The sequence below is a fragment of the Heloderma suspectum genome, chromosome 7 (genome assembly GCF_057233095.1).
Source record: "Heloderma suspectum isolate Gila_16-S chromosome 7, 16-S_ref, whole genome shotgun sequence".
Classification (NCBI taxonomy): Eukaryota; Metazoa; Chordata; class Lepidosauria; order Squamata; family Helodermatidae; genus Heloderma; species Heloderma suspectum.
In genome coordinates this window covers 50,363,453-50,377,071 of record NC_139464.1, presented here as the reverse complement: position 1 = coordinate 50,377,071, position 13,619 = coordinate 50,363,453, and the positions used below count along the sequence as shown (strand labels likewise).

The 13,619-nt window shown below is 42.0% G+C and overlaps 1 protein-coding gene across 1 annotated transcript in view; it reads left to right on the top strand.

Moving 5' to 3' along the window:
* Window positions 1-13,619, top strand: part of ANO4 (anoctamin 4) — a 183,989-nt gene that overhangs the window by 153,328 nt on the left and 17,042 nt on the right. The window contains exons 18-23 of the mRNA XM_084811771.1: window positions 1,559-1,595; window positions 3,620-3,731; window positions 5,573-5,630; window positions 8,557-8,654; window positions 10,226-10,368; window positions 13,390-13,542. Coding sequence (XP_084667897.1) covers window positions 1,559-1,595; window positions 3,620-3,731; window positions 5,573-5,630; window positions 8,557-8,654; window positions 10,226-10,368; window positions 13,390-13,542 — 601 coding nt within the window. The remainder of the gene's footprint in view (window positions 1-1,558; window positions 1,596-3,619; window positions 3,732-5,572; window positions 5,631-8,556; window positions 8,655-10,225; window positions 10,369-13,389; window positions 13,543-13,619) is intronic.

The window sequence follows — 13,619 nt, the reverse complement described above, 5'->3', positions numbered from 1 at the left end:
ATCTCTGCACCAAAGGAGGGTTTTTAGAGTGGTCACACCACTGCCTCCTTCAAGGCAGTAGGGACCATCCCATCACGCAATCATGCGTTCACCACTCCCCTAAACATCTACAGAAAAAATAACACTTTTGCAGAGTGGACAGATCGTTCTTCCAGTATCTCATTTTATTTGAGAGGAGCAGTATTAAATAACCCTCCAAAGAAAGGGCAGTGATTGAAGCAGCCTCGTTAAAAATAGAAAATCACAGTGTGCCATTCCATTCAACCCTATTTGAAAACCTGAACTACTAAGAAAAATGTTCTTTACTTTTGGATTTTTAAAAAAAGAAGACTGTCTTGCAAACCCCCCAAAGATGCTCTAGTCAAAAGCAGACTAAAAAATGTAAAAGGCATCCCATGTTTTCTTTCTTTGGGAGTGGGGGTGGGGGGGGCGGAATCAGAATTTATTAACAGTGTAATCCTAAACATGTCTAATCAGAAATAAGCCCTGTTAAGTTTAATGAGACTTATTTCCAAGTAAACATGCTGAAGAAACAGCAAAATGATTTGGAGAAACAAAGTTGGAAATAGGGGTGTATGAGAAATTCATTTCAGTTCGTTTTTTATCCATATTTACCCAGTTCCAGTCCTTCTGGATCAAACATGGACGTGGACACAATCTGCGGTTGAAGACCATAGATTTCTGTGCTTGTAGTGTGATTCGCAGACCAAAAAAATATGTTCTACAGCATGCGCACATTTGAAAAGTGTGTTGGGAAAATGCATACTTTTGAAAAATGTGCACAAATACACTTTAATCAATGGGAGAAGAATGCATACATTCCAAAGCTGCATGCAATTGATCCATACATTTGGAAAAATACACACGTTTTTATTTGAAAAGACAAAAACAACGCTTGCTATCTGATATGGACTCAAGTTGGAACAAGCTTCAAGGTGGAATTCAGAGAACTTTGGTGAGCTCTGGTTTTGCGGAGCGCACATCCCTGGTTGGAAAGGCTATTTTACAAACGCATTTCTCCTTGAATTACTGGGTTTACTTCACACTTTTTTTTTGTCAAATCACTGTTTCTCCCCAGCCCAAGACCATAGAGCTGTATTAGCATAGAGAACATAGAGTTCTCCTCACCTCCTGCTTCACCACCAAACAACTGATTGGTGGAGTTTTAGCTTTTAAAGATCTATTTATAAGAATCCTTTTGCTTTTTTAATATATAAATTTAAGCCTTGCCTTTGAGGGTAGCTCCACTCCTAAAGCAGATCTGCATGGGTTCTGTTGGTTCCAAAATATAGACTTGTATAAGTGCAAACCAATATTTATCCAGCAGGTTGTATGAGATATTTGAAATAATTCTATCATGCTCCCAAGGTAATTTCTTATAAAGAAAAAATAAGTTTCTACCTATAACATGATAATAATCAGAGCTGTAGTGGAGGAGCAAGGAATGACAGCTGAAGGCAGGCATCATTATGTTCTTTTCAGAAATCTGATATATATTATTAAATAAATGATGGTTTAAGTGGATCATATTTTAGATGCTGTTTTTCATTTATTGCAGTTATATGAAAAGGTTGCTCTTTTTCTGACAAATTTGGGTAAGTAGTAATAAATATGAAGCACATATTTAATGACATTAATCCATACGTCAAGTTCATTTACTTCAGTGTCAATCTAGTGTTTAAAAATGTACTATGTTTAGAATATGTATGTATGTATGTATGTGTATATGTATATTGCACCCAAGGTGAGGAGAAGCAGGATTGGTCTGAACAATAGACTTTCAGAACAGATCCTACACACATACAAGCCGTTCCAGAGCCATCACCCTGGGACAGTGCTTTGTAGAAAGCTGCTCAGGTCTTTCGCTATATCAAATGCAAAATCTGGAACTTTTTGCTCCAGATCAAAACTTTCCCCTCTAGTACCTTATGAGGTGCACAGTCTAGGGATGTACGAAAGTCACTTACTTTTCCGCGGATTCTGTTCGGGGGGGGAGGCATTCTGTCCCTCCCTCGGAATCCTCGACAGGGGGGGGGAGGCGATCCGGTCCTCCCCCCCGGAATCCTCGACAGCCGGCTGTGCTCCGTGGCGGCTCCACGGAGCAGCTGGCCAGGCCAGGGCTGTCCGCAGCCGGATTTCCGGCCGCGGTGGCTGCTGGGTAAACAAAAACAAAAACCGCGTACGCAAATGGCGGCAGCTACGGCCACCGCCATTTGCGTTCCTTATTTTTTGCCATCTTAGTCTACGTAAATATTTACGTGGACTAGTACGGCGAAAATAAAGGGGAATGCAAATAGTGTAGTGGGCGCTATTTGCGTCCCTTTTTGATTCGCCTTTTTAGCCTATGTAAATATTTATGTTTCGACTATGACGGCGAAAAATAAGGAATGCAAATGGCGGCGGCTGTAGCCGCTGCAATTTGCGTATGCGTTTTGTTTTGGTTTTACCGGGATGTGATAGGCTACGTAAGTCTTTACGGAGCCTATCACGTCTCTGTAAAAAAAAACACCAAACGCCAGACTGCAAATGGTGGTGGTGGTGGCAGCCGGTCGGAAGACCAGCCACTGAAGCCGCTGCCGCCGCCAGAGCCACCGCCGGAGCCGCTGCCGCCCGGAACATCCGCCCCAGGTAAGTCTTGTCCCGGGGGGAGATCTGCGCGGGGGCAGGTGGGTGGCAGGCCGTTCCACCACAGATTTTGGGGGGCCGAATGCACTGGCATTCGGCCTCACCGAGATCTGTGGTGGAATTCTCTGACATCCCTAGTGCACACTACAATGCTTATTTCTCAGGGCCTGTTTATTTGCAAGGGTCTCTGTGGTATGTATATTATATGCATGAGTTGGTGTTTGAATTGATAAACTAGCATGTTTGTGTCCTAACTGGATGGATTGTTGTATTCTGAGGCACCAGTAATAAGCGATGAGAAGCAAAGTCCTTTCGAAAGTGAAGGCAGTTTGGTATTTATTATCCAGTGTCCTAGAGCACATTCTGTCAATTTAATTACAGTATATAGTAGAAGTGGACCAAATGTAAGAGACTCTAATTTTGAAGAAGCCAGGCCTTCTTTATGCAAGAAGCATTTCCTCTAGCGTACTATAGTCCAATCCTTTTTATCTCCTGTAAATTTTACAAAATCAGTTTCAAGTCACCAGAGTAGAATTTTAAGCATTTCTGGTTTCCCATGCTGTTGTTTACTTGCAGATAAAATTTTAACTGTCTGTTTCTAAAATTAAAAATACAATTCTATGGGCCCATGGATGTGGAAGTCCCATTAAACACAGTGAGACTTACTCCTGATTAAACATGCATCAGAACAAAAGAAGAGACCTGCTGGATCAGACCAAAGGACCATCTAGTGCAGCATCCTGTTTCCCCAGTGGCCAACCAGATGTCTTTGGAAAACCCACAAGCAGGGCCCAAAGGGAATAGCCCTGTCATGCTGTTGCTCTGCAGTGAATGGTACTCAGAGATATACTGCCTCTGAATGTGGATTGTGCTGCAAGATCAGCAGTCAGCTTTGCAAATACATAGCCAGCTTTTTAAGGTGCCTGCAGTTTCTCCTAATCCAACATTTAAATCTGATTAAATGTCTTGAAATCTGTTCTCCTTTCTTCCACAGAGCAGCCTCGTACTGAGTCTGAGTGGGAGAATAGCTTCACTTTGAAAATGTTTCTTTTTCAATTTGTCAATCTGAACAGCTCTACCTTTTATATAGCATTCTTCCTTGGAAGGTAAGATTAATAAATAAGCATTCAGCCTCCCTGGAAAAGTGTAGAAAGCTCTCAAGGGGGGAAATGATGATATTGCTGTTACGTTAAATGCTAAATATAACTTAAATAACATGTGTGCTGGAGTACAATATTTTACAGTAAGCCTATCGAACGCAAAGTAACTGCTGCCTCTCTTCATAAGCAAGAAGCTGTTAGAAATAATGTTTTACTTTTAACCAGCTACCAACCGATTCAAAGGGCTGGATAATGTGATTCAAAAGGGTATACACAAGAGGAGTCATGACTCCCTCTTTCTAGGAGCAGCCCCCTGTTCTGCTTAATAAATTACAGAATGAGCTGCAGGCCTGATGAGGTTGGAATCTGAGGAAAGAGGTGGTTAGGGAGTGAGAAACCCCACCTCACAACACCAATTTTCTAATTTGCTTCTCTGTATTATAGCCTGGAATACAAAGTGCATGAAGAAGAATATAGATGTAGAATTCATGTTAAACCATCGCCTGCTGTCTATCGTTACATCTATGAAACCTGATAATGAATCAAATTAACAACTAAGGGTGCAATCCTATGCATGTTTAGACAGAAAAAAAACTCCTGCAACCCCAGCATGCTGGCTGGGGCATGCTGGGAGTAGATGAGTTTTTTCTGTCTAAACATGCATAGGATTGTGCCCTAAATGTTCTATTTTTTATGAGATGGGATGTCTACAAATACCTCAGAACTATCAGATTTGGCATTTGCTTGAGTGAGGCTGGGTAGAAAATTTGCACCTCTCATGAGAGGCTGTACTTTTAAAAGGGCTGAGGTGAAATGGCCTGCCCATGAAAACGAATCAGAGTGAGAACAGGCACAGAAAGTAATGCCACGGCCCTCATTCTGGTGTCATCTGGGTAGGAAAAAGAACATACAGCTCACATCTAGCTTTTAATAAACAACAGAAGTCCTATTCAGAGGAACACCTCACACGTTCTATTAATGTGTGAGGGGGCAGGAAGAGAAGGGCCATACTGACTAGTCCTACCCACATACTAACTAGCCCTGGCCCTTGGAATCTGTGCACACAGCATGAATGTCTGTGGGGGGCGGGGGGAGAGACTTTTGTAAGTAGGGTTGAACACACCAGGGCTTCCATGTGCGAAGGTCTTTTCCCAGCACATGTGGATGTCAGGAGGTGGGGCAAGTTGGCATTTCCCTGCTCCTCCCTCATGAATTGATAAAACACACAAGGCATTCTTCTGAATGGGGCTAGAGAAGCACAGACTACCAAAAAAAACCCCTACCAAGTGTATTATAGCATACATTTTTGTGGACATTAAGGTGCCATAAAACTATTTGTACTTGAAACAAAGTAACATAGATACCCCTCCATAAGTTTCATTTTAAATGGATTCTTCTTTCAAGCTGTGAAATGATTTGGCTTTTAATTTTGTCAAAACATGGGAGAAGCACGAATACCTGTATTCCAATATAGCAACAATCTGCCACCACAATCTAATTTTTAATGAATGATCTTTGGCAAGATACACTCATGCTTACCCACCCCTTGCCCAGGAGATGTTTGCAAAGAATTGTGCATTCTGTCTTTTCCAGATAGGAATATAATATTTTAAAGTAGAAATCCTGGAAGGGAACTTACAGGTAAACATTTGTCTGGAGTGACAACTTTTCCATGCTGAATATCAATAATGAGTTTATTATATTTTCTAATATTACCATACTTATTTAATGTACTTCCTTAGAAAAATGTAGCTGAAATTATTGTATCTGACCCTTCCCTGTAACACTCCCACTGTTATGGTCAGAAATTTGACACAAAAGGGGTGATTATCTTTCTTATGTTGAAGATTTACAGGTCACCCTGGTGCCTACTTGAGGCTGATAAACAGGTGGAGACTAGAAGAGGTAATTGTTTTCCTACTAATATTGGGACAGTAATAAGCAATGAGAAGCAAAGTCCTTTCCAAACATTTACAAACTAGGGTCAAAGAAAGTTCTATGGAAGCTGTCTGGTACAATTTGGAAATTAGGAGTATTTAGGATATATGTGACGTACTGAAAATAATATGCGACGTTACCAACCAAGGCATTCAAAGGATTTTACAACCATTAGGTATCAAAGACAAATTTCTTGTTGTTTATTTTGAGCTAAAGTTACTTTGACTGTTTTAAGGATTTTTAAATCATTGTCTTAACAAGAAAAATGTAAAGGGTAACATCACAGCTCCTGCTAGAACTTGGAGCAGACTGGCCCATGTTAAATCTGTGCAAAGTTCACATTTTGTTTTTCTTGCTTTCTAGAACCAGTTATAATGTTTAATTGCTGAGGTACCCTTGTCCTTCCACAGGACAGTTGTACCACATCAGTTGTCGCAAGGGAATTTGTTTGAAAGTGCCAACAGTTTAAAAACTCATGCTCCATATCAAAACTTACCACCTCAGAAAGAAAAAAAGCAGTGTATTTGTTATGGGCTTCACATGGAGGACCAGGGCTCCAGTTCTGAGGGTGTCCTTGGCACGGGCCCCCTCTAACATAAGAACATAAGCAGAGCCATACTTGGACCAGACAGCATTCTTGGTCTAGTATCAGTCTAGTATTCTAGTATCAGTCTAGTGTTCTATTCCCACTGTGGCCAACTAGATACCTGTGAGAATCCCATAAGCAGGACATAAGCACAATAGCGCCCTTCTGCTCATATTCCCAAGCACTGAGAGACCTACTGCCTCTGATATTGACTAGCAGCCACTGATAGCCTTATCCTCCATGAGGATGTCAGTGCACCCCATGTTGGCAGTGACTTTTCTCTTGCTCCTGTTTATTTCCATGGGGGCAGGGGGGGGCTTGCTGCCAGTGGAGGAGAGGGAGGACAGTGGCTCATTAGAGCTTCAGGAAAGGGAGTCAACAGCAGTGGACCTTTGGTAGTTGCCCGAGGATGCTGGGAGAGAATTGCAAATGGCTTCTCAGTAGCAGTTTAATGGTTTCACTTGGTGTCACCTTCTGTTTGAGGTAGTAAGTCATCATGACATGGGGCATGACTGGGAAATTTTCAAACAAATATCCTCAAATATGAAAAACAAGTTGATAATAGTTGTGTGGGAGGACAGTATCTGTTCAGCAACTGTGGATTTGAACTGGCCTTTTGATACAATGCAGATGTCATTTAAACTGTGTTAATTTAACTGATCATGGATTCTTATTTCAACACTCTATATAACCCTGGGTACCACATGCTAACTCCCACTGCTTATTTCATTTACTTATTTTAAAATTTATATTCTGACATATATCTCAAAAAGACCTCAGGGCAGCTTATAATATAACAAACATAAAAAATAAAAACCAAACTTCAATAGACACTTTGGATATTATCCAGTGGTACTCCTTTGTAAACTTCAATGGGTCTACTCTGTGTAGAAGTACTATTGGATACTGCCCTTTGAAAGAACATCATTTTAACAAGAAAACAAAATCTAAAAACAAAAAAAGCATAAAAGCCTAGATGAGCAGTAACCAATATAGCAAATTTAAATATTCTCGGTTGCCACCACAGGCTTGCTGAATAAAAATGTCTTTATGATTTTCCAAAAAGCTGGAACAAAAAGGCCCTATGAGCCATCTAGGGAGAGTTGCACAATGTGGGTGTAACTACTAAGAAGACCCTGCTTCTTGCACCCACCAAATAAAGTCGAGATTCGAAGCAAGATCTCAGATTACCTTAGTGCCCTGCTGGCTAGGAATGATGAGAGCTGTAGCCCGATAAATCTGGAGGGCACCAGGTTAGGGAAGGTTGCTTCAAAATAACTGCTGTGTAGCTTCCATTGGTACAATTGGATTTGCATAAAATGCTCACAGAGTCCCCACTTAAATGAAGACAGGATGTGTAGCAGCTGAACTTTTATAGGTGGTGGGTGAGGCCTGTAGAGAATTGTACTGTAGGATTTATCTACAGTACAATTGAGTGGGACCTCCATTTTAGTCCACAATCCTAAGTGCAGTTATATGTGAACCGCTTAGGGATTTTATTATATTTAGCATTATATAAATATTACAAATAAATAAAATAATACACTAATCTGAGATTAAGGATGCAATCCTATAGAGATAGATGGGCGCCTTCTACCTCCCCTGAAGTCGGAGGTGACCTCCTATCCAATGCAGGGCGGAAGCAGCACGGAAGAGAGGATTCCCTCCATGTTGCAGCTGCCCTACACTTTGCCTGAGATGCACATTTTCGCGTGTCTAAGTGCAGCTCGGAGAGGGGGCAGGAATGGGGCTGGAGACCACATAGGAAGCTTCTGTGGTCTCCTCCCATCTCCGCCCCCAGGAACGCCGTTTTCACCCCTCTGTGCTCCATGCTACAAACATGGAGGCAGCAGCGGCGCAGTTCTGTCTGCTCCAGCTATGAGGGAGAGGGGGCAGGGAGCACAGTTTCCCGCCGTGAGCTTGTAGTGCTGTCTACGAGCTCATCGTTGGGAAACCCAAAAATCCTATATCTCCCAGATGCTGTCTAGGGGACACAGGATTGCTCTCTTAGTCCCATTGAACTCAGTGCAGGTTACTTCAGAGTAAACATGAATAGGTTTGCACTGTCGGTAAGGGCACAATCCTAAGCATGTTTAGAGAGAAAGAAGTCCTACAACTCCTGGCAGCTGTTGTAGGGAGTTGTAGGAATTTTTATGTCTAGACATGTGTAAGATTGTGCCCTAAACCTTGGATTTGCAACATGGTTTGAAGAGAGCTTAGGTGTTTCATCCTACACAAATGTAAGCAATAAACAAACTATTTTCATTCTTTGGTCTGTTCTTTGCCCACTCTCCCCTTCCCCCACAGTGCCACCCTAGTGGATGCCTTATAGATCTCTGTATGCAAATGGGTATTATAATGGTGCTAAAGCAGACTCTAAACAACTTCATGGAACTAGGCTACCCGTAAGTAAATATGGAATCAAGCATATATGTTACTATGAATTGTTGCTTCCTTGTAGAACGTATGAGATGCTGAAGCCTTGCTGGCCAGTATCTCTGGGGTGATGCACCTTGTCTACTTACAATCTTTCATTTGAGGGCGATTATCACGAGGAAGGTGTCCATCTGTAGCAGGGCTACTGTGTTGAAGGTTTGGCCTTAGAAAGGGATATTGGAAAGAAAACCGTGCACATTCATTCATTGGCTAGATTAGCTTGTTTAATGTATTTCATTTTCCATGACCTATTGTATACAAGGGAATGATTTGGTCAGCATTATTTTGAAGACTCTGGTTTGGTCCTTCATTCTCCTCAAATAATGGGGATAGGATGAGGCCTCCGCTAGGAAAAATCCTCTAAGAAGAGCAGGGAGTTCCCATTCACCTGTACTTAATATAGTCAGTTTAAATAAATTTTAGTAAATTAACAGCACAATCTTAGGCATGTCTACTCAGAAGTAAGCCCCAGTGAAGCAGTGGGGCTTAGTCTCTGGTAAGTGTGCATCAGATTGCAGCTTAAAACATGTACATGGCAAAACGTGCAATATAACTAATACCCAAGAGCAAAGTGGGAAATAGTTTATAAATAGCTCAGAGTTCTTTAGGAAGTGATTGACATAAAACTTAATTTTAGAAACATCTTATAGAACCTTGTACTGCTTCACTTTACACCCTAGTGAAACGGTTGTCCAGGATCAATGCTTGGTAATTTATACATCTGTTCTTTAGAATAGATACATATTCTTGGCTGGGAGAGTGACAGCCTATTCCTACCCATGGATATGTGGAAGGGTGTCTCACAGATTTCAATGGGACTTATTTTGAATTAAAGGCAGCTATGCATTTTGCATAGAGTAACATTCATTTACATCTTCCATTTAGGCTTCCTGTTATCCTGAACAGTTTCTATTGCTTCAACTCTTTATTGACTTCTTAGCCCCGAATATGTGGTTATTACCTTTCCTACTTATCCCATGGATTTTTTTTTTCTTTAGACCCCATATAGGAAAGGGAATTTGGGGGGGAAAGTGGCTAGGTGGGAAGATTTAACACCCCTACCCATGTGCACTGGTCCCAATCCAGTATTTACGTAGCCTATCATGAACAAAGGCAGCCATGCAAATGGCGGCCGCTATGACGGCTGCCATTTGTGGCTGCAGCAGCCCGGCAGCGGCCAGGAGATCAGCTGCCACCGCCACTGCCAGGTACGCGGGGGGATTCCGCGGGGTGGCGGCGGGGGAGGCCATTCCGCCACGGATTCCAGGGGGCTGGATTCCAAAGAATCCAGCCTCACTGGAGTCCGTGGTGGAATTCTCTGACATCCCTACTCATAATATAATCTTATTTATCTAAACAGTGCACAGATATCCAAACAGTAGGATAGTCTGATATATGATTTAACTGGAATATGTAGGTTGGATCCATACTGTCCTGCCCTGTGAACACAAGTATGGTATGATGGAGGACAGAGTGATGAAAATGCTGAAAAAAACTGGTTTGAAAAATGAAAATTTAAACATAACATTAACATATGCAGGTTAATTCAGAACTGGTGGACCAGACGAAAATTGCGGCAGGAGCATGGTTCACAGCGAAAAGCAAGCTTCCCACAATGGGAGAAGGACTACAACCTTCAGCCTATGAATGCTTATGGACTCTTTGATGAATACCTAGAAATGAGTATGAAAAATTCTGTTTCTGTTGCTTAATCACAGTGTCATATATATACCATATTTTATCCCCCACACCCAAACTATAGGATGTATTGTTCTAGTAAAATACTCTAGGGCATTGCTGCATTCAGAACTTTTCTACACGAGCTGTTAATCCACTATATCTACTTTTGGTGGGCGGGGGCGGAGGGAGGGTTGCAGAACTGAGCTCTACACAAAGAGTTTTTTCCTCTCCTGCTTTTCCATTTACATAACCTCTAGGTGGCATTCTGCTATAGTGGAATCACACAATTACAGAAGTAGGAAAATATGTTTTCTTTCATTTTCACAAATACTATGTTTTCTCCGCTGTAAAAAAAAAACCTGGGAAAGTGCTCTTAAAAAACAGAAGCTAAACTCGAGAGTTATGACATCATCTTAAGAGTCTCTAGAATGGTTATGTCCTTGGGCTAGGACAAAGACCATTTAGGACAATCACCCAAATCCAGCAATGGTGATCCATATACTTCTGTATAGGGTCCTATGCATGCCAAGAGGTCTACACAGGTTTAAAACATACAGCATTTGGAAGCCAAGGCTCTGTGCACTGTGCTCCTTGCAGGCTCAGGTGTGCTTTGGCACTACCAAACATAGGGTTGCCACTGCCAGCTGATATCACTAATCTCTTGGTTCTAGATCTACCCTCTTCTCTAACAGGGTGTCAAGGTGGAAACTGAGCTGATAGAACCCCAGAGCAGTTCTGATTCTGAGGAGGAAGAGCAATCCGTGGGAGAGGAGCTTGCTCATCCCTCACAGGCACAGCAGCTGGCAGAGATTCCTCCTGCCAGCATTCCTGAGATAGTGACCCTGGCAGTGAGAGAGCGCTGGAGCGGGGCTTGCTGGATGCTCAATGCCGACACCGGGAGCGACGACAGCTGGAGGGCGTGGAAAGGAGGTGTAGCGCTCGTTTGGCGCGCAAGCAACGGTCGCGTCCCGAGGACCCATGGGAAAGAGGGAGGAACTCTCCCTAGCCCATAAGTTCAGGGTCTTCCCATGATTCTCCTTCCAACGGGGACCAACTGCCTAACCTGGAGCGTAGGCCACTATGCTATCTTTCCCCAGTGCTGTTCTTTGCTTAGTCGCTGGTGATTAGGAATAAAGCCTTGAAAAGAATCCTTTTCGTCTGTGTCTTGAGTTGGCTATTGGAGGGGACTGTAAGAGGCAGCTAGGGTGCTCCTGACACAGGGGAACAGTACATTGACCAAGTTGTTCAGCAGGGAGATCCTCATGTGTAGCAGTCAGTGTATGAGGTTCTTGTGCATTGCAGTCCAGTGCATCTTCACTTGGAAGTAAGTCCCAGCTATGTTCAGTCAGGCTGACTCCTACATGAGTGTATATAAGATTGTAGCACTAATAGTGTGGATATTTGTAATAGTGAAGCATGGATGTTTCTTGCTTTCTTTGTTTCTGATATAGGAGGATTTTGCAATGTGAATTCCTGGCTTGCTTTTCCCACCACCCTAGCCCTTCTATTTCGCTCTTTCCTCTGATAGCTTAATTATATTTCCTTGTCAAGAAAACTCCCTTGAACAGTTATTAATTAGTATATTCATACTAACATTTACAAAGTAAAATGTACAAAAGAAATTGCATATGAGAAATGTTGCTCTCACTCTAGGGGCAAAACTAAATTAAAAAGTCAAGATGAAATGTAAAGCTTTTTCTTTTTTGAACTGAAGTGCTCCAAAGGACAAAATTGCATGGAGGCATAGCACTATCAAACCCAGTGAAACTTGCAGGTTATGAGCTCTGGAGGGAGCAATCTGACCTCAGAGCCAGGAAATCAAGCTCCCTGCCTGCTCGCCCTTGCAGCTGGCATGGAGACAACTGCTCTGGCTGCTTCTATGAACTTGCAAATATGAACTCGAAGACATGCTAAAGGGGGCATGTTGGTGGGCAGGGAGGGGAGGAGACTGAAGATGCGGGAATCCGAGCTACCCCAGACTCCTCCCCTCCCCCTCCCCAAAGTCTCTGCAAGACAGGCAGAAACACTCATCTAGCTAAAATGCAGACCAGGAGGCACAATGCACCTCCTGCTCTGCATTGGGTACACTACACTTAAGCCTCTGAGTTTGGAGGTTAGAAAACTGGACTTCGAAGAAGAATTAGCTTCTGACCCTGGCCTCATAGTCTCTCCATTGCCCCGACCCCACCAGTGCATGGTTCATGATGAAAGTCAAGGCAAGAAAACTAGGATATTTACATTCATTCAAATCATATTCTTAAATGCATGCTAAAAAAAACCCATTTAGAAACAAAATTCTTCATAATGTCATACATTAAGGGTAAAGAATAGGTGTTCTGCTTTGCTTTTAATCCTAGACATGTATTTTTATTTATATTTTTATTAATGTAGAAATATACAATATATTTATACATTATTTTTATAAATACTTTAAAATAAAAACATAAATGTTTAATATATCCCTAACATATACTCAATTTATTATAACATATACCTCACTCACATTTCTTCTCTGACCTAGAAACTAAGACTTATTTTAATTATCGTGGTGATGTGAGCCTTTGCAATCTGTTTTGGTCTGATCTAGCTTTTAAGTGGCAAGGAGTCTGTGAGCCTGCAGGCATATTAGGTTATGATTAGACATATCAGTCTGCTGCTTGAAAGACCAAGCTGGAAAGCCTACTTGGGAGAAAATCTACTCACAAGTATGTGCCCCACCTTACTGATCATGGATTGGAAGGCAAATAGATTTACTTTTGATTAGGAACCCAGTCCTTCCATATGTCCCACACTGTGTGTTTTATCTGTAATTATTATACCTGTGCTGATCTTTGGTTATGTGCATTAAAAAGTGTGAATTTGCAGTACAGGAACAAAGATGCCCCAAAGATACACATCAAGAGACAATTTAAAATGGAGCAAAAAGTAACAAGAAGCAATGGCATAGATATACCCTAAATCAGCCATCCAATTTCCCTCCCAGTGTATGGCTGAATATGTCATTTTCCCCACCTCTTTTCACAGTTCTTCAGTTTGGCTTCATAACCATCTTTGTGGCAGCTTTTCCACTAGCTCCGCTGCTGGCCTTACTTAACAATATTATTGAAATCCGGCTTGACGCGTACAAATTTGTCACACAGTGGAGACGGCCATTAGCTTCAAGAGCCAAAGATATAGGTAAGCTACTTATCATTTATACATGTAAAGTGTCTGCTTCATAGTTCAATCTTCTCATATATTAAAATCATGAAGGT